General features: G+C 38.6%; 2 protein-coding genes across 3 annotated transcripts; both read left to right on the plus strand.

Moving 5' to 3' along the window:
- Positions 1-3842: 3842 nt before the first annotated feature.
- Positions 3843-14508, plus strand: LOC132315694 (uncharacterized). 2 transcript variants are annotated; one of them, XR_009483765.1, is made up of 3 exons: positions 3843-5726; positions 5814-8216; positions 8656-14508. XR_009483765.1 is itself a non-coding variant. In XM_059814045.1 (2 exons), the coding sequence occupies exons 1-2, from the start codon at positions 3900-3902 to the stop codon at positions 6936-6938; spliced, it is 2952 nt and encodes a 983-aa protein (XP_059670028.1). In that variant the 5' UTR covers positions 3843-3899; the 3' UTR covers positions 6939-14508. The 2 variants fall into 2 exon arrangements, 1 of the variants encoding a protein (XP_059670028.1); XM_059814045.1 differs by having other exon boundaries at positions 5814-14508.
- Positions 14509-15450: 942 nt separating this feature from the next.
- Positions 15451-18787, plus strand: LOC132315695 (uncharacterized). The gene is made up of 2 exons (XM_059814046.1): positions 15451-17371; positions 17455-18787. Exons 1-2 carry the CDS (start codon positions 15527-15529, stop codon positions 18484-18486), a joined length of 2877 nt encoding a protein of 958 aa, XP_059670029.1. The 5' UTR covers positions 15451-15526; the 3' UTR covers positions 18487-18787.
- The last annotated feature ends 732 nt before the right edge of the window (positions 18788-19519 follow it).

Below are 19519 nucleotides of genomic sequence, written 5' to 3' on the forward strand. Positions count from 1 at the left end.
GGTAGGTACACTCAACGCTTTTGTGAGTATTGGACTAACATATTGAAGTCTTCGAGCTCTCCTCAGCCATTGGAGCCAGTCCCTATATACGAAGATGATAGCGGCTTTGCAGTAGCCACAACCACTACCGCTGCTGCAGCAGCTCAAGAAACATTCCAGCCACGTAGGTCTAAGCGCATGAGAATGGTATTAATTAATTTTCCCTTTTCACCATCTTTGTCTGCTTATCGTTTGTGTTTGTTTTTAGTTACTTACTCTAGTTCTTGCTTATAGCTCCCCAAAACCTATTCAGACTTTTGTTCTTCTTTCCGTGCGGATGATGAAAGGAGAGATTTAAATACTGCCAAAGGTGGGTGTGCTGCTGATGTTGTTGAGGAGAAGGTTGAATCTCCCAAGCCCATCGAGATCCAAGATAGTGCTGGTGATAGGCACTTGAACTCAGAGAACATCAACTTGAACCTACCAGAAGCTCAAAATAAAAATGTAGCCCCGGCTTCAACATCACCAGGAGGTGCTTCGGTACCCAACACCAGTCTGGTACGGCCCATTCCTCCAGCTCGAGAGGAGAACCATGGCCCTAAAGAATTAGTGCAGTGGCGCGGTTATAAATGTAGGTTCGGTAGCATTCCATACCTTGATTGCATATTTAACAAACACCCGGAGACTTTTGATGGTTTTAGAGTGAAAAGTGCATATTGTCAGAGGATCTTCTTGGATGCCCTGGCGAGTCTCATCAAATCTTTGGCAGAAAAAAACTTTAGCCAAATTACTATGCATAAGATCAATCTGGCTAGAGATCTAATGATGGATTGTAAATCTGTGGGGTTGGATCTATCATGGCTGGAGCAGAGGTGCGCAGATGCTACAGCTAGGCTTGCAGTTCGTGGTCTCAACCAAGAATCTGCACGGATTTCGTCAGAATTGCAACAGAACAATGAGTATGCTACACAACTCCGTTGCTATTTGGCAGCAAAGGAGGCAAAATCTGCTTCTCTTACAGCCAGGTGTGAGGAATTGGCCGAGAAAATCTCTTTTCAGAAAACTCTTATTGATCCTAATATTAGTTCTGAAGATAAAATTTTGAAAGACTTGTTGACTGATCATCAACAACCTGCTAAGGGCAAGTGAGCAACCGGTAATACGATACCACATTGCATGACCTCTGCAGCTTTTGGGACACTCTTGGCCTTTCCCTGGATTTGCAGCCCTCTCTGTTTTTGATGAGCCTTTGAGAGCTAAAAGGGCAATGAATGCTGACAGAATAAATGTGTTTTTTGATGGCATGTAAGTATGTTAACTTATGATGGACATGGCTAGGAAACTTAGAAGCATTGTAGCTAGCTCACTTACTGCTCTTTTGTAATATGTTTTGTGTGTATAACTGTGTATAAACAACTTGTGATGTAACTTATGATGGAAATGGCTAGGAGATTTAAAAGCAACTTAGCTCACTTACTGCTCTTTTGTAATGTGTTTTGTAATGGAAGGCTCAACACAATCCGACACTAATATATGAGAACCGAAAGGGTTTTTTTTATTTTTTATATTTGCATAATGTTGAACTCGAACTAATTCTGCTTGTCTCTCAATTTATTATTGAGCCTCTCACTAAAATAGAAATTTAATCACAAGAAAAATATGGCACATAATTTCCAAGTATAGGCTTACACTGAAAGAAGTATAACACTAGCAATTTATGACGATAAACTGAATCCCATGATTATCTATTCTTCAAATGCTCCTTTGTGGCTCCCTTGTGGACATTTGTACAAACACCTTGTGCATTTCATATCCTCCCATCCTCATGGTCAGATTTGGTAGCATGGGGAGACCATCATTGGAGTGGGAATTCATTGAATTACGGGGCTTCTGCATTGAGACTTGCACTTGAATCCCTTGTCTATAATGTTTGGTGTGAGAGAAACCCTGGTAGGATCTTCAAAAAGAAAAGAATATCAGCGAATTCAGTTCTGCATTGCTCTCTGGAACCAGTTCGTTTAAAGCAAATTTCCAGCTCCCTCATCGACTTTCCGATTGCCAGACGAATTGAAAGTGAATGGGAGCTCCCTCTCTGTGTAATTCATAACCTCCGGACTAACCAATTTGAGGAGCCAAGACTTCACTAATGTATCTGATAGTTGGGGTTTGAACTGTTGCAACGGTTATTTTTCATTTGAAATGTTGCTAGTTGGGCCAGTCTTCTAGCTTGGGCTTGGGTGTTTTCGGTATTGGGTTTTGCTGTATCGATAATTAGTCATGGGCTTTTTATTTTGGTGATAGAACACCATTATTGGAAAAAGTAGAGCAAAGTCACCGACTCACTTGGCTTAATTGTAATCATGAGAAGAAGTAACAACAATTGTGCTGTAATAACATTTTTAATTGCTAAATTGTTACTAAACTATTAAGAAAAGAGCCTAGAATGAGAACTTGATAGAAAGTCAAAATTGAAGATAAAATTTTATTTTAAAATATACTCCTAATAAATAAATTATAATTCAAGTGGAAACATGGGCAAATAAAAATTTCCCATCCTACTAATTATTTGTTGCTTTAAGTAAATATTTCTCTTTAACTTATATATATATGCCAAGTAATTTATAGGTATATTCATTTTAGATGTTTATCAAGCTTTAAATTTTGTAGTAAAAAATATTACTATATCATTTCATTAATTATCTATTCATCATAGGGTTTTAATAACGTGCATTGCACACGTCTTTTTTTTCCTACTGAATTATTATTTTTACACATTCAAAATTTTCTCTATAAAATTACAAATCCTAACACCCTTATATATCAGGGTAATCACGTGCCAAGACTGTACTCAATTTGCTTTTTATTTTTTTGCCATAATTGAGTCGCAAGAAAGCAAATTCGAGCACAACTCAGTAACGTGCTCCAATATCTGATTTGACAAATTTTTTTACATGAAAAGTTTATGTTATTTTTCTGTTACATTTCTGAATTTGTTTTGCCTCTTGTTTTGTTTTGTTATTATTTGAGGGACCCTCGTATACTTTTCTGTCACATTTATGAGTGTCTTAAGTACTTTAAGGCTGTTGTATTTGATTAATTGTAACCATGAGACATTATTTAGTAAATTCATCCTTATTGTTTAGGATTCATAAATCACAGGTATGTATGTACATGATGGCAAAGTTTTCAGGAAGTGATAACTTCTCCATCCCAATCAGCCACAAAAAATTGCAATAGTAAATATAGAAAAAATTCCTCACAATCAAAATAACTTAAGTGAGATGAATCCTAATCACAACTCCTCGTATTTAACCAACATCTGAGCATAATTATATTTTAAAAAAAGACGCATTCAACATAGGCATAATCCCTAATCACTAGATTATTAGAAAAGTATGCAGATCAAGATGCAAAGTCTTACATGTTGCATTGATCATGACCTAATTTACATAAAACGAAAGTGAAAGTAAGAGTGAATTCAAAAATGAAAGTATGAAAATGATAGAATTAAATCATAAGGAATAAAAATTTAACCAAGAAAACGTGCCGGAGCATTAAGAACAAAAGAATAATTCTGTCATCAAGTCATAACAAGTTATAGCATGAGCATTCCAATAAGCTAAATCTGTCCAAGCCATATTATCAAACACTCGATCGGCATCATAACGCATATTCCAACTTTTGCTGTACTGTTTCTGTTGTCAGATGGACTCTAGCGTGTTAACCCGTTAAAGGGTCTAATTCAATTTTTTAATATTATATAATTTTGTTTCTATAACACTTGTTGGTCTTTCATTGAGCCACGTCATCTGATTCGTACACCCACACCTTTGGCGCCACTTCTTCCTTCCCTGGTTCTCTTTTCTTCCTCTAATTTATTTTTTCCCTTTTGTCTTTTCCTTTCCATCCTCTGTCCATCCATGGCGGACAAACTCTTGACCGCCTCCAATGGCGTTGTTCCCGAGCCCCCTCCACCATTCGAGTGGCGCCGAGCTCCGTACCTTCAAAATGGCGACCGGTTTTGGGACAAAGTCACCACTCATCTCGACGACTTCAACTCTAACCCACCCACCAACACAGACACCGACACCAAACCCTTACTGTTGGAACCTGAAATGGAGGTGGGCGAGACCACCGCTGATGATTTTCCAGCTTCTTCCATTCCTCGTCTTTTGATTGAACGAGGTGATTTCCCATACTCCTTGGTGGAATACACACATGCTACTCCTACCCTTCAATCGGACTGGCTCATTTGGTCCATACATATTCTCAGCAGTAAGGGTTATTGTGATATTCTCAGGAGAGCTAATATCCTTCAATCTGTTTGTCTTGATCCAGCTAGCCTAGATGTGCTCCTTTCAAGGTGGAGTTGCGAGACTCACACCTTTGTGGCTGCTTGGGGTGAGTTCGCGCCCTCTTTGGAAGATGTCTATGTATTATTCCGTCTTCCCGTGTTAGGATCAGCTGATTCTGATCTTTCCGTGGTTTCGGAAGAGGAACGGGAAATAGTTGATGCCTTGCGCAGCGCCGCCACAGAGGCGGCACAACGGGGCTCAAGCTCTGTTCATCTAGATTCGCCTCCTCCATGTTCGTCAAAATGCCCAACTTATTCCCAGTGGTATAGACACTTTTTCCGAAATTATGAACCTGCTTCTAATGGGATTGAGATTGGTTCTGCCCAACATCCTCGTAGAAGTGTCACAGGGCCTGAGTATGGAAAAAGTTATGAGCTAGCTGCATTCTTATCCTACTGGCTAGACCAGTTTATTTTTGAAGGAAAACCCGAAGATGGCATTAACGAGAGAGTGTTCCCTTTGGCTGCGGCTCTCTCTTGTGGCCGCGCATTGCCTCTTGCCCCCATGTTTCTGGGGACTTTATACTACAGGTTGGATATGCTGAAGGAAGATTGGGCTCGATCTCTCGGTCGGTATGAAGTGACCACTTATGTTTCTTGCTCATTCTTGACTTTGTTTTTGTATGAGCGCTTCCCGCTCTACGCTCCCAAAACCCTCTGTATAAAAACTGAAAAAGACCAGTGTCAAGACTATAGTCGTGCAATGAAGTGGACTTGCCTCATGACTTCCCGAAACTTGGCTGACTATATTGATGGATTTGAAAACTTCTGTGCCCGTCCATATGTTTTTGAGCAAAATGGCATTGTTTGTGGGGGTGCTGAAGATGTTGTGACAGTGCTGAAGGATGACTTCAACATCAGCACTCTAATATTCATTGCAATTGTGTCCCAACGTGCTCTTCCCTACATAACTGAAACGGGAGAGGGAGCAATCGCATACAACCCTTATAGGATTGCTCGCCAATTTGGATATGACCAAGGTGTACCAGGGATTACCAATTGCCAAGGATCATATACTTCCAGCTGCGAGCTTGCCGTTCATCAGTGTTCTAGCTTCACTATTCCCTCAGGCAAACGCGAAGGTAGGTACACTCTACGCTTTCGCAAGTATTGGGCTAGCATTTTGAAGAAGTTGTTTGCCTTCCCTTCTGGCTCTCCTCAACCATTGGAACCGGTACCCATTTTGGAAGATGATATTTCCTTGAAAGCTCCCAAAAAGCGACCAGATGTAACAGCTGGCGGCTTAAGCCGTTTTGCAAAAGCCATGACCACCGCCACTGCTTCAGCATCTCAAAAAACATATCAGGGACATAGGTATGCCACAAGTTGCGGCAAAAGACAACCTCCATTGATCAACTTAAGGCCATGCAAGTCCATGAAGAGCATGAGAACGGTATTTGTTAATTTTCCCTTTTCGCCATCTTTGTTGGGTAATCATTTGTGTTTATTTTTAACTACTTACTCTAGTTTCTGCTTATAGCTCTCCAAAACCAATTCGGATTTTGGCTCTTCGCTTGATCATGGTGCTGATGAAGATCCTGTCTCTCCACCTGTTTCTCCTAGTCGTCTTGAAGTTGATGAGTTTACTGACACTGCTAATATCACCAACAAGTCACCTTCAGAGAGCGAGCAACAAGTGAGGTCAGCTGAATCGCAGCGCTTGAGGCTCCTTGATGACATACTAAGAAGTCAGCTTGTGGTATGTCATGACAGCATACCTGTTGCTTGGCTCCTTTCTCCGAGTGGTTCAAGACAATTATTCAAACTATGTGCGGATTATGAAAAGAGGGATATATCTGTTACCAAAGGTGTGTATGCGAATGATGTTGTTGAGAAGGAGGTTGCATCTCCTAACCCCGTCGAGATCAGGGATGGTGCTGATGGTAGGCACTTAAATTCGGAGGACATCAAATTGAACCTACCAGAAGCTGAAAGTATAGATGTAGCCTCTGCTTCAGTTTCATCTTCAGGTTCTTCAGTAGCAAAGACCAGTCTTTCGCTGCCCCTTCCTCCACCTCGAGAGGAGAATATTGGCCCTGATGAATTAGTGCAATGGCAGGGATATAAATGTAGCTTCCGAAGCATTTCATACCTTGATTGTATATCTCACAAACACCGCAAGACTTTTGATAATTTTAGAGTGAAAAGTGCCCATTTTCAGGGAATGTTCTTGGATGCCCTTGCCAGTCTCATTAAATCTTTGGCAGGAAAAAGGTTTAGCCAAATTACTATCGACGAAATCAATGTTGCTAGAGATCTAATGATGGATTGGAAATCCTCAGCGGGGTTGGATCTGTCATGGCTCGAGCAGAGGTACGCAGATGCTAATGCTAGACTTGCGGTTCATGGACTTAACCAAGAATCTGCACATATTTTGTTAGAATTACAACAGACTGATAAAAAAGTTACGGATCTCCGTCATGATTTGGCGGTAGAGGAGGCAAAAGCTGCTTCTCTTAGAGCTAGGTGTGATGAGCTGGCCCAGAATCTCTCTTCTCAGCAAGCTATTATTGACCCTACCCTTAGCTTTGAAGATGAAATTTTAAAAGACTTATTGATTGATCGTTCACACCCAGAAAATTTCCCTATCCTGACCAGCCAGTAATTTGATTCCACATCACATCTCTCTTCAACTTCTTGGCCCCTTTTGGCCTTTCCCAGGACTTGCAGCCCTCTTGTTTTTTATGAACTTTGAGAGCTATAAGGGCAATGCTGTGAAAGAATGAGTGTGTGTTTCAACGGCATATACGTATGTTAACTTATGATACAAATGGCTAGGAAACTTAGAAGCAATGTAACTAGCTCACTTGCATTTACTTATAATAGAAATGGCTCATTTGCAGCTCTTTTGCAATGTGTTTTGTGTTTGTATATACAACTTGTGATGTGTTCCTTGGTAACTTTTTCCTTTCTATGATCCATCTAAATTGGTTTAGGTTGAGTTTGCATCAACCAAGTTGACAACCATGTTGATTGGTTGAGTGTTTCTTTTGTATACCTGCAAAGTGGTAAAATAGTTTGCAAATTCATTTGAAGTGAATCATATATGTAACACAACTAGGATGAAAGGAAATAATACTTTAGTTATTATAGGAAATTATAATGGAATGCTCAACACCAAATTGACACCAGTATTTGAGAACTAAAAGTGTTTTTTATGTACTTGCTTCATGTCAGAACCTCAAACTGATTCTGCATCTCTCAATCTATTCGTAAGCCTAACAAAAATCAAAATTTAATCACAAGAAAAATATGGCACATAATTTTTAAGTATAGGCTCACACTAAAAGAAGTATAGCACAAGCATTTTATAACAATCCTAAAGGATTAGTGCTTTTAGCATATGATTGCATCTCTAGAGAGTGATCAACTCAAATGACTCCAAGCTAACTGGGCACCTCAGACATGGTAACTGCTGATCTGCCTGTGCTGTTTGTGAGTTGAAAGGGGCTCCTCTTCCAATTGATGGTAGGTATTACTGTCAACCCTTCAAGTATTTGATAAATTTGACTCCCACCAGCTGATAAATTTAGTAACCCCAGCTATACAGAAGATTGAAAGTTCAAGGGTTGCTCTTAGCTCCTAGTTCTTCGAAGGCACCTAAAGATTGTGTGACTCCTCTTAGAACTCCTCTAAGGCACCTAAAGATTATTTGTTGTCAAGTTCATTATATTGGTGGACAAAGCCATAGCAACTTTGCTTCAGTGTTTTCATACTGTGATTACATCTACGGAACTGACAAGGTTACTATGCAATTAGTTTTATGGCTATACCTATTTATAGTTTCTGTTTTAACTCAGAACTAATAATTCTGTAATGTAATAATGCTTCTTTGATTTTTACTCATCTGGGCTACAGGTATCAAAAGAGGCTCCTATGGCAGGTCAGTTATTTTTCATTTTCATTTGTATCAGAGTTGTTCGACAGCTTGATTGAAACTTTTTTTCTTATTTATTCTATAAACGTGTAGGGCATCTATTCAATATATAGGTCAACCAGAGGCTGATTGAATTATTATAGCTGGTTGAAACTTTATTAATATTATTTTTTAATAATTTGGGTGATCAATAGTGAATAGTGGGAACTCAGAAGTTTTATGAAGTTGGATTTTCACATCTTTTGATTGGTTGTTTTGGTTATGAGACCTATGTTATTGCTAAAAAAATGTTTATTTAGTTGGTTACATGTGATGCTGGGAAGAAGGCAACTCAGGTCTTCTGTCTAAATTTTGATTTATTATGTGGCAGTGATCCACCAAGTTCTATTTCTTGTATCCCTTATGGGTTAGTTTGTTCTCACCATTTCCTGTTGGTGTAATTCAGTTGAAAGATGAATCAAAGAGCAATGGACAGCAAAATGGATGCTCATACATCTCTGCTAGAGATATTAAATATGACTAGCTGAGGAACTTCTGGACTTTGGAGTGACATTTACTTCTTCTGGTATGCTCCTAAATAGTGACGACTCTGTGGAACCTTTTGTTCAAGTTAACGATGTCTGTTGTTCTCACTATGCTAGTCTGGTAAATTAGAAACTCTTAGTGCTTCAGATGAGGATTAACCAGGAGTTTATTAGAATTACAATCTTATGTACTTTGAGGGGAGGATGTTAAATATTTTGCCAAGATAACCTGAACTTCTGTTTTTTGACAGTATGTTCAAATTAGTATCTTATAAATTTTGGCTCATCAATTTTGGATGTGAATTTCATGATGAGTTTCTATCTGCATCTCGAGTTCTAGATTGAAATTGTTGATGGTCCTGTTGTGGTTTTGTACTTTAGACCAGTTTCATTCTCAAATTTTAAGACATTAATATAGAATATTGTGTGAAACAAGCTGTAGAAAGAAATAAAGGGACTCTTATATTCTTACCAAACTGTTCAGCTCGGATTTCATATAGCTTGTGGGTGTGAATTTTAGGAATTCTAGTGTTGTAGCTTTAAGTTCAATGGTCAACACATCATGTTTTTTTAAAAAAACTGAAAAATGTAAGTCTTTGTTCAGGTTTAGTTTACAGGTATGGACTTTTTTATTTTAGTTGATGGATATAACTGTAGAATTTGGCACCACGGTAAGTGTTAAAAGGGAAATAACCTAAGCAATAACGATTTTTTTATTAGCTTTGCTGTTGTATTTGTTAAAAAATTACCTTTTCTTCCTTGTTTAACATGGGGAATTCACATACTTCTTAGATGCCTTTACCAAATCATTTACTTTTCAAACCTGCTCAGCCATAGATTCTACATTTTGCTTATGATAAAATCTATTATATTTTAAAATGGATGAATTTCTTTTGGCAAGGTAAGAGGACTGTCACCAATGAGCACTAGCCTGGATAGTTATAATTCTCTTTCCCATAGAAAGGTAAGGCGATGGTCCATGTCTCATTATTGTGTTTTTTGCTTCTTTCATAAGTCAATACCTGTAACTAATGCTCATATGTCTACATCTCATGCTCATATTTCTAAATCTCATTAGTACCTTATTATGAGGTTCTCTTTAACACAAGTCCATCGTCAGTTAAGTTTTGCTATTAAAGTTTCATAGACCATGGTACATCATTTAGATGCATATTGTATTGTTGTCTATTTATCAAGCTATACTTGGTGTTTCACTGTTGTTTTCGGATTTCAACTGTTATTAAGGTTGAGCAGAGGATCACTCTTTGATAGAGGAGAGGATCCAGGCTATGTTTGCACCTTTCAGGGCTAATTGTTGAGTTTGAGTTTTATTGTTGACCTTTCTTATTTTTGTTGTGTACATACTTTAGTTTTGATTCGAAAATTAGAATTCTAATAAACTGTGTGAGTACTTTAGTTTTGTTCCGGAAATTAGAATTCTTATAAATTGTATACAAGTAAAATTTTTACAATCCCTTCAATTATTGTACTTCTTTTAGAAACTGATTTGATTTAAATTCAGATTTATTTATTTATGTTTTGTGAAAAACAAATTAGTTGCTACGAAATTGGATTGTAGCATAAGTCAATATATTTGTAGGCATTTGTTAAAGAGAATCGCTACGTCCTACTATTGTAGCAAATCGCTTATCATTTGCTACAAAATGAAATTGTAGTATCTAGAATTAGATTTGAAGCGATTGACTTTCTGCTACTCCACCTTTTGCAAATTTTTTTTTCTCTAGAAAGTTTTGTAGCAGAAAACCTAATTTGTTGCAGTAACTCCAACTATGGTGTGTCTTTTTCCTCTACCCTATTTTCTGTTCCTAGAATCCATTTCCTGTATGTTCCTCCAACTGGGGATTTTTGTTATACATGCTAATTTAGTTTTTTTGGGTAAATTACATTGACGTTTCCCATAGAAAGTCTAAATAATAGGGACCTCCCCTGTGTTTAAAAGATAACATTGACCTCTCTTGTAAGTGTTGTCAGTTTATCGAAGATGTGAAATGACAATTACATCCATTATACTTTTACCATTACAACATATGGACATAAATGTCTTTTCAAGCGTTCTAGGGACAAAATTGAGTTTTCAAATTTTCTGGCATGGCATCAGCAAACAACACTGACCGATTTTATAACAAGAGAGGCGAGTATTACTCTGACCAGAACTACAGGGGAGGTCAATGTTATTTTTGAAAGTATAAGGGAGGTCCCCGTTATTTAGGCATTCTACAAGGGAGGTCAGTGTAATTTACCCTAATTTCTTTTCTCCCCTGCAGGCATGTGTGAATGGGATCGCAAAGCACAATCCCTTAACAACACCTAGTTCAGTAAATAGGAGGTTACTGGTTAAATTTTTATCTAAATCCATAGAAAAGAAGTCTCAGGTTTCAAACTAATGGTGCATGTGTTTATCAAATTCTCTCACTAATATAAGGATAGAACACCACTTGATCCCTCATTCTCACAAAGCAAAACGACTGGACCAAGATGGCACATCCTCTCTTTAGTGTAAGTAGCTTTGTAACTTTATATTATCAAAAATTAATTGTTCAGAGGTTCACTTGGTGGAGCACTAAAGTAACTATGATATAGGATGATCCAGTCAACATAAGAGAACTACTTTGAATATACACATCAATGTCTTAGTTCACCACACACACAATTGGTAAGAAATCAGAACTCTGTATCTTTAAGGATCTGCCTAGGAGGCATACTAAACTCCTGAAATCAAATACATTATAATTAGCATATAAACATTTCCCTGAACTTCTCTTGTATCATTTGTGCATAACAATGAGAACAAGCTTCGAAAGATTTCTATGTGCATATTTTATCCAACTCTTTCCCCCTGAAAACAAGATTTGAATTGAACATTTCTTTAAGTCTATTATGGCAGCCATATGTGCCACACACTAAGAAGGGGCTCTGAGTTGCTATATGACCAAAAATTCACCTTCGAAGAGTGAGCAACAGGCAAGGGCAGCTGAATCGCAGCTCTTGAGGCTCCTTGATAACATACTAAAAACTCAGCTTCCGGTATGTCTTGACAACAAACCTGCTGCTTGGTTCCTTTCAGAGGGTGCTTCAAGACAATTAGTCAAACTCTTTGCCGATGATGAAAAGAGGGATCTATTTGATGCCATTGGTGGATGCGTGGATGATGTTCTTGAGGTGTGATCAGAGATAGTGCTGGTGATAGGCACTTAAACTCGGAGGACATTAACTTGAACCTGCCAGAGGCTGAAAATGTAAATGCAGCACCCGCTTCAGTTTCATCAACAGGTTCAGTACCCAAAACCAGTCTTGTGTCACCCCTTTTTCCACCTCAAGAGGAGAACAGTTGCCCTGCCAAATTAGTGCAGTGGCGCGGTTATAAATGTAGCTTCCGAAGCATTTCATACCATGATTGCATATTTCACAAACACCCCAAGACTTTCGATGATTTTAGATTGAAAAGTGCACATTTTCAGGGGATGTTCTAGGATGCCCTCACAGGTCTAATCAATTCTTTGGCAGAAAAAAGGATTATTCAAATTACTACCTACGATATCAATGTTGCAAGAGATTTAATGATGGGTTGGAAATCCTCGGCTGGGTTGGATCTATAATGGCTCGAGCAGAGGTATGCAGATGCACTAGACTTGCAGTCCTTGGACTTAACAAAACATCTGCAAAGATTTTGTCAGAATTGCAAGAGACTGATAAGTATGTTATGGATCTCCATCGCAGTTTGGCGGTAGAGGAGGCAAAAGCTGCTTCTCTTAGAGCCAAATGCAAGCAGTTGGCCCAGAATATTTCTCAGCAAGCTCTTATTGACACTACTCCTGGTTTTGAAGATGAAAATTTTGAAAGACTTATTGACTGATTGTTGACACCCGGTGGGGATTTAGAGTCCACAACCTGTGAAATGACCAAATAGTAATTTGATACCACATCACATGGCCTCTGCAGCTTTTGGGTCTCTTATGGCCTTTCACTGGACTTGCAGCCCTCTCTTTTTTTATGAGCCTTTGAAAGCTACAAGGGCAATGAATGGTGACGGAATGAATGTGTGCTTTGATGGCATATAAGTATGTTATGATGGACATGGTTAGTATAATTAGAAGCAATGTAGCTAGCTCATTTAAAGCTCTTTTGTAATGTATTTTGTGTGTGTAAACAACTTGTGATGTGTTCCATGAATACAGTTTCTAAATCCAACTTCTTAACGCCCCTCATGTTGTTTGGCTCATCTTTATAAGCTTTTGCTCTCTCTCTCTCTCTCTCTCTCTCTCTCTCTCTCTCTGGATGGCTTAATCAATAATTGGAGTCTTTTGATTTGGTAAATTTAGGTTTGTGCGTTTATAATTGTACCTTGTAACTTATTTCTTCAATATTATTTTCATAACTGTTATAGCCTATTCTAGTTATTCTGATTGAGCTGAGAGCAGCTCAGATTTGATTTTTGTTCTTGAGGTAGTCAGGTGTGATATAGGTTTTCTTTTTCATGGTTTTAGCACTTGTTTTGTCATTTGTTTTTTTCGCTGCTTCATCTCTCTTGTTTATTTTCAAGCATGAATTATCAAGATTATAGTTTGTCGTTTGTGAATTTAGGGTTGATTGTGAACTACAATTTGAATCTAAATGCATCCTTCCGAAATTTCAGTGGAATTCAGTCAATTTGAGATTTATAATTTTTAGTTATTCTCTGAATTTAGCTAAACCTTTGAATAATTTCAGAGAAGCATGCATGAGTCTTGTCTGAGATTCTTATTTAATGCCTTTGTCCCTTAATAGAATACTAACCTAGGAGTGTTCGGGTCTCTTTACTTTAGGCTCTGCAAGTTAGCATTTTCTTCCTCTGTTTTATTACTTGTGTTACTGGTTCTTGGTGAGGAATGGGGATTATGTGAGCCACTGGTTCTTCTTTATTTTCATTACCTATCAAAATGAAGGGGAATAAGGATTCTTGGTGAGGAATGGGGATTATGTTCTTGATGTTGCACTATAACCATAAGTGATATGATATTTTGATATTGTTCTTCTCTATTTGTGTTGCTAATGTCTTTCACTGCTCTTCAAATTCTCTTCAGGTAAATTCTCTTAGTGTCTGATTGTTCAATGTATCAGGATGGCACTTTTTTCAAGTCTGTTTAGTGTATAATGTTGCTTATTAGTATCACTTCATGCTTGCAGTTGCAGATGACATAATGAATGATGGAAACCAAGTTGAGTTGGTTGTAGACCAATTTGGCAAGTTGTATCAGTAATAATGCTTGCAGATGTCATCCTTCATTGTATCAGTTCATGCAAGGAATTTTCTTCTCCTCCCTGCATACTTAAATGGTTGCCGGAAATGGTTGCAAAATTTGGTGGCATTCTTGGATGCAAGTCATCATCTTTGATGGCATTACTAGGTTCGGTACTTATTATTTTTCTTGTACATGCTCAGATTTTATATGATCAGCCTTGTAAAAGTTCAATAATTCAATAGTTATTATTATCTCTTAGGTCCATACTAGTACATGTTCAGAAATTTATCTTCCTCCTTGTTTCAGGGGAGGTATGCCTCTTTAAAGCCTTGTACATGTTCAATACTTAATAATTATCTTTTATCAATTCCATATTTGAGTTTTAGAATCTTATTGCTCTTTTTTTCCTTTCTTCATTTTGAGCAGCCCCAAATTTTTTTATTTTTATTTTTAAAAAACACTGATATATGATAAGTATTGGAGGATTTCTTCCAATCAATAATAGAGCAAAGATCAATTATTGGTAGTTATGATTTTTTTGTTAATAGACAAGCAAAAGTGGAACCAAGGGTAGGTGAAGTTGGGCTGAAGCCCATCCCTTTTTTTTTTACCGTTCTACTTTAAGCCCAGCCCCAAAAAAAAAAAAAAATTAAATTAGTAATAGTAGCCCACACCAAGTAAGTCCAATCCAAAGTTAGCCCACCCCATTCAGAAATGCTAGATCCGCGGCAAGTATCGACAAACATTATTATGGAGAAGTCATCATAGTTAAACTCATGTAAATTCAAACATGATACCTACCTATTGTATTTGTGTCTCTATGGTGCAATTTGAGCTTTACCGGAGCTTATTTTTTGTAATAAAATCATTGCAAGTTCGCAACGTCCTTCTCTCGTTTGCTCTCACCTTCAATTACATTACAAACTATAAATTGAAAGATGTGAGAAATTTTGCTCCATTTTTTTTCTTCTTCCTGTAAATGGTAAATTGAGAAAATTGCTCTAATGTTAAAATTTAAATGGTAAAGGGAGGTAATTACATGTTTTGCAAATGCAAATTTTTAGGGTAACAAAAATATTCTCTAGTTTTTTTTTTAAAGTATGTTTAATGTTACCAAACAATTTTTTATTTTTCATTTTTTTGTTTTTTTATTGTGTTCAATTTTTTTCAAACAGTTTAATGTTAACAAACAATGTTCTCTCTAGTATTTTTGTTCTATCAAACAATGTTTTTGTTTTTCAAGAGATGTTTAAGTGATTTTTGTTATACATGTACATTTAATTGAACTGACCCTGTAGTACATTGTGAAAATGCATTATTTTTTTCTTGGCGTGACGAATATTATAAATTTATATGAAAAAATTATAAATATATATTGGTGACAAAACACAGCTGGGAATATAAGGGTCCCACCGCAAATATTTTGGCTATATCAGCAGATATACAGTGTACTCAACACAGTTGGCGACACTACCATTTCCTCTCCTGGTCTCCACTCTTCTCTATACTTTCTTTTTTCTCCTTGCCCTTTAATTCCACCCTCTGTCCGTCCATGCCGGAGAAACTCCTGACTGACTCCGATGGTCTTATTCCTGAGCCCCCTCCGCCATCGGAGTGGCGCCGAGCACCATACCTTGAAGATGGCGACCAATTTTGGGACAAAGTCACCATTTATCCCGAATCCTCAAACCCACCCATCAACACAGACACCAAACCCCTACTGTTGGAACCTGAAATAGAGGTAAGCGAGACAGCTGATGAATTGCCAGCTTCTTCCATTCCCCGTCTTTTGATTGAACGAGGAGATTTCCCATACTCGTTTGTCCAATACGGCAGTCATACAGATTGTGATTGGATGATCTGGTCCCTACATATTCTCAACAATGATCGTTATAGTCACATCCTCAAAAGGGCTAATATACTTCGCTCGCTACGCCTTTGTCCATTTTTGACAGTCCAGCTTGATCAACCAAGCTTAGCTGTGCTCCTTTCGAGGTGGAGTTGCGAGACTCACACCTTTGTGGCGTCTTGGGGTGAGTTCGCGCCTTCTTTGGAAGATATCTCTGTATTACTCCATCTTCCCGTCTTCGGCGCAGCTGATTCTGATCTATCCATGGTATCCGAAGAGGACCAGGAAATAGTTGTTGCCTTGCGTAGCGCCGCCATAGAGGCGGCACAATGTGGCTCACGCTATCAAGGCTCTGTTCTTCTCGATTCGCCTCCTCCATGTTCGTCGAAATACCCGACTTATGCCCAGTGGTATAGGCATTTTTTCCGAGATTATGAACCAATTTCTAATCTGATGGGGTCGGCTCAACTTTTCCGTGAAAGTGTCACAGGACCTGAGTTTGGAAAACGTTATGAGCTAGCGGGCTTTTTATCTTACTGGTTAGACAGGTTTATTTTTGAAGGCAAACCTGAAGGTGGCATCAACGAGCGAGTGTTCCCTTTGGCCGCGGCTCTGTCTCGCGGCTGCGCGTTGCCTCTTGCACCAATGTTTTTAGGTACTTTATACTACAGGTTGGACATGTTGAAGCGAGATTGGGCTCGATCCCTCGGTCGCTATGAAGTCACTACTTTTGTTTCTTGCTCATTCTTGACTTTGTTTTTGTATAAGCGCTTCCCAAACTATGCGCCCAAAACCCTTTGTGAAAAAGCTGGAAATGGACATTCTCAAGACTATAGTCACCCAATGTGGTGGGCATACCTCATGACTTCCAGTTACTTGAGTGACTATATTGATGAATTTGAAAACTTCTGTGCCCGCCCATATGTTGTTGAGCAAAATGGCATTCTTTATGGGGGTCCTGAAGAATTTGTGGCGGTGCTGAAGGATGACTTTAACATCAACACTTTAATATTCATTGCAATTGTGTCAAAATGTGCTCTTCCCTACATAACTGAGACCGGAGAGGGAGCAATCGCGTACAACCCTTGTAGGACTGCTCGCCAATTCGGATATGACCAAGGTGTACCAGGGCCTACCAATTGCCAAGGATCATATACTTCCAGCTGCGCTAGATTTAGTAGCAGTCGCAAACTCACCCTTCATCAGTATCCTGCTAGCTTCATTATTCCCTCAGGCAAACGTGAAGGTAGCTACACTCCACGCTTTCACAAGTATTGGGCTAACATTTTGAAGTTGTTGTTTGCCTTCCCTTTTGGCTCTCCTCAACCATTGGAACCAGTACCTATATTGGAAGATGATATTTCCTTGAAGGCTCCCAAAAAGCGACCGGATGTAACACGTGGCGGCTTAAGCCGTTTTGCAGTATCTAGGACCACCAAAACTGCTTCAGCAGCTCAAATAACATATCAGGAACATAGGTCTGCGAGCAAAAGGCAACATCCATTGATCAACTTAGGGCCATCCAAGTGCACGAAGCGCATGGGAATGGTACTAGTTAATTTTCCCTTTTCACTATTTTTGTCAGCTAATCATTTGTGTTTGTTTTTAACTACTTTAGTTCCTGCTTATAGCTCTCCAAAACCAATTCGGAGTTTGGCTCTTCGCTTGATCGTGCTGATGAAACTCCAGTCTCTCCACCTGTTTCTCCTAGCCATCTTGAAGTGGACGAGTTTACTGACACGGCTAATATCACCAAGAAGTCACCTTCAGATAGCGAGCAACAGGGGAGGTCAGCTGAATCGCAGGGCTTGAGGCACTTTGATAACTTACCTGTTGATTGTCTCCTTTCTCCGAATGGTTTCATACTCCGCGTGGATTATGAAAAGAGGGATCTATCTGCTGCCAAAGGTTGGTGTGCGGATGATGTTGCTGAGCAGGAGGTTGCAGCTCCTGACCCGGTCGAGATCAGAGATAGTGCTGGTGATAGGCATTTAAATTCGGAGGACATCAAATTAAACCTACCAGAAGCTGAAAGTATAAATGTAGCCCCTGCTTCAGTTTCATCTGCAGGTGCTTCAGTACCCAAGACCAGTCTTGCGCTGCCCCTTCCTCCTCCTCGAGAGGAGAACATTGGCCCTGATGGATTAGTGCAATGGCTCAGCTATAAATGTAGCTTCCGAAGCATTCCATACCTTGATTGCGTATTTCAGAAATACCCCAAGACATTTGATGATTTTAGAGTTAAAAGTGCACATTTTCAGGGGATGTTCTTGGATGCCCTCGGCGGTCTCATCAAATCTTTGGCAGGAAAAAGGTTTAGCCAAATTACTACTGAGGATATCAATGTTGCTAGAGATCTAATGTTGGATTGGAAATCTTCAGCGGGGTTAAATCTATCATGGCTCGAGCAGAGGTACGCAGATGCTAATGCTAGACTTGCTGTCCGTGACCTTAACCAAGAATCTGCACAGATTTTGTTGGAATTGCAAGAGACTGACGAGTATGTTATGGATCTCCGTCTCGATTTGGCGGTAGAGGAGGCAAAAGCTGCTTCTCTTAGAGCTAGATGCAAGGAGTTATCCCAGAATATCTCTTCTCAGCGGGCTATTATTGACCCTACTCTTAGTTTTGAAGATGAAATTTTGAAAGACTTGATTGACTGATTATTCACACCCGTAAAACTTCAACTCTAACCTGACCAAGTAGTAATTTGATATATATTGCATACCTCTTCAACTTCTGGGTCATTTGGGCCTTTCCCGGGACTTGCAACTCTCTCGTTCTTGATAAGCTTTGAGAGCTAAAAGGGCGACGAATGGTGACAGAATGAATGTGTGTTTCGACGGCATGTATGTCAACTTATGATAGAAATGGCAAGGAAACTTAGAAGCAATGTAGCTAGCTCACTTACAGCTCTTTTGTAATGTGTTTTGTGTCTGTATAAACAACTAGTGATGTGCTCCATGAATGCAGTGTCTCTATCCAACAACTGATAACCTTTTCCTTTCTGGTTTAGGTTTGAGTTTGCATCAACCAAGCTGACAACCATGTTGTTTGGTTGGGTGTTTCTTTTGCGTACCTGCAAAGTGGTAAAATAGATTGCAAATTCATTGGAAGTGAATCATATATAACTCAACTAGGATGACAGGAAATAATCCTTTCGTTATTATTGGAAATTATAATGGAATGTTGCCACTAGTACTGAGAACTAAAAGTGTTTTTTTTATATACTTGCTTCATGTCAGAACCTCAAACCAATTCCGCATCTCTCAATCTATTCTTGAGCCTCTTAACTAAAATAGAAATTAAATCACCAGAAAAATATGGCACATAATTTCCATGTATAGGCTCACACTGAAGTATACCACAAGCATTCTATTGCAATCCTAAAGGATTAGTGCTCTGAAAGTGATCCCAATCAAATGGCTCCAACCTAACCGGGGCACCTTGAACATGTTCAGAAATTTGTAACCCGGCCCGTTTTGTCCCTAATGGGATAGGTATGACAACGCTTTTTGAAACCGAATCGGAACCGAACCAGTTTCACGATTCCGGTTCGTGTTTTCTTTTTAAATTTAATGACTCTAAACCCATTCTTAATACATTTTGATATATAATATTATACATTAGAACATACTTTTATTAAATATATCTCTTTGTATGTACAATAGACATATATATATTAATAATTATATA

Source organism: Cornus florida, unplaced genomic scaffold, assembly GCF_030987335.1.
Source record: "Cornus florida cultivar Cherokee Brave unplaced genomic scaffold, ASM3098733v1 CherokeeBrave_3.0.0_Hap2_Chr07, whole genome shotgun sequence".
Lineage (NCBI taxonomy): Eukaryota > Viridiplantae > Streptophyta > Magnoliopsida > Cornales > Cornaceae > Cornus > Cornus florida.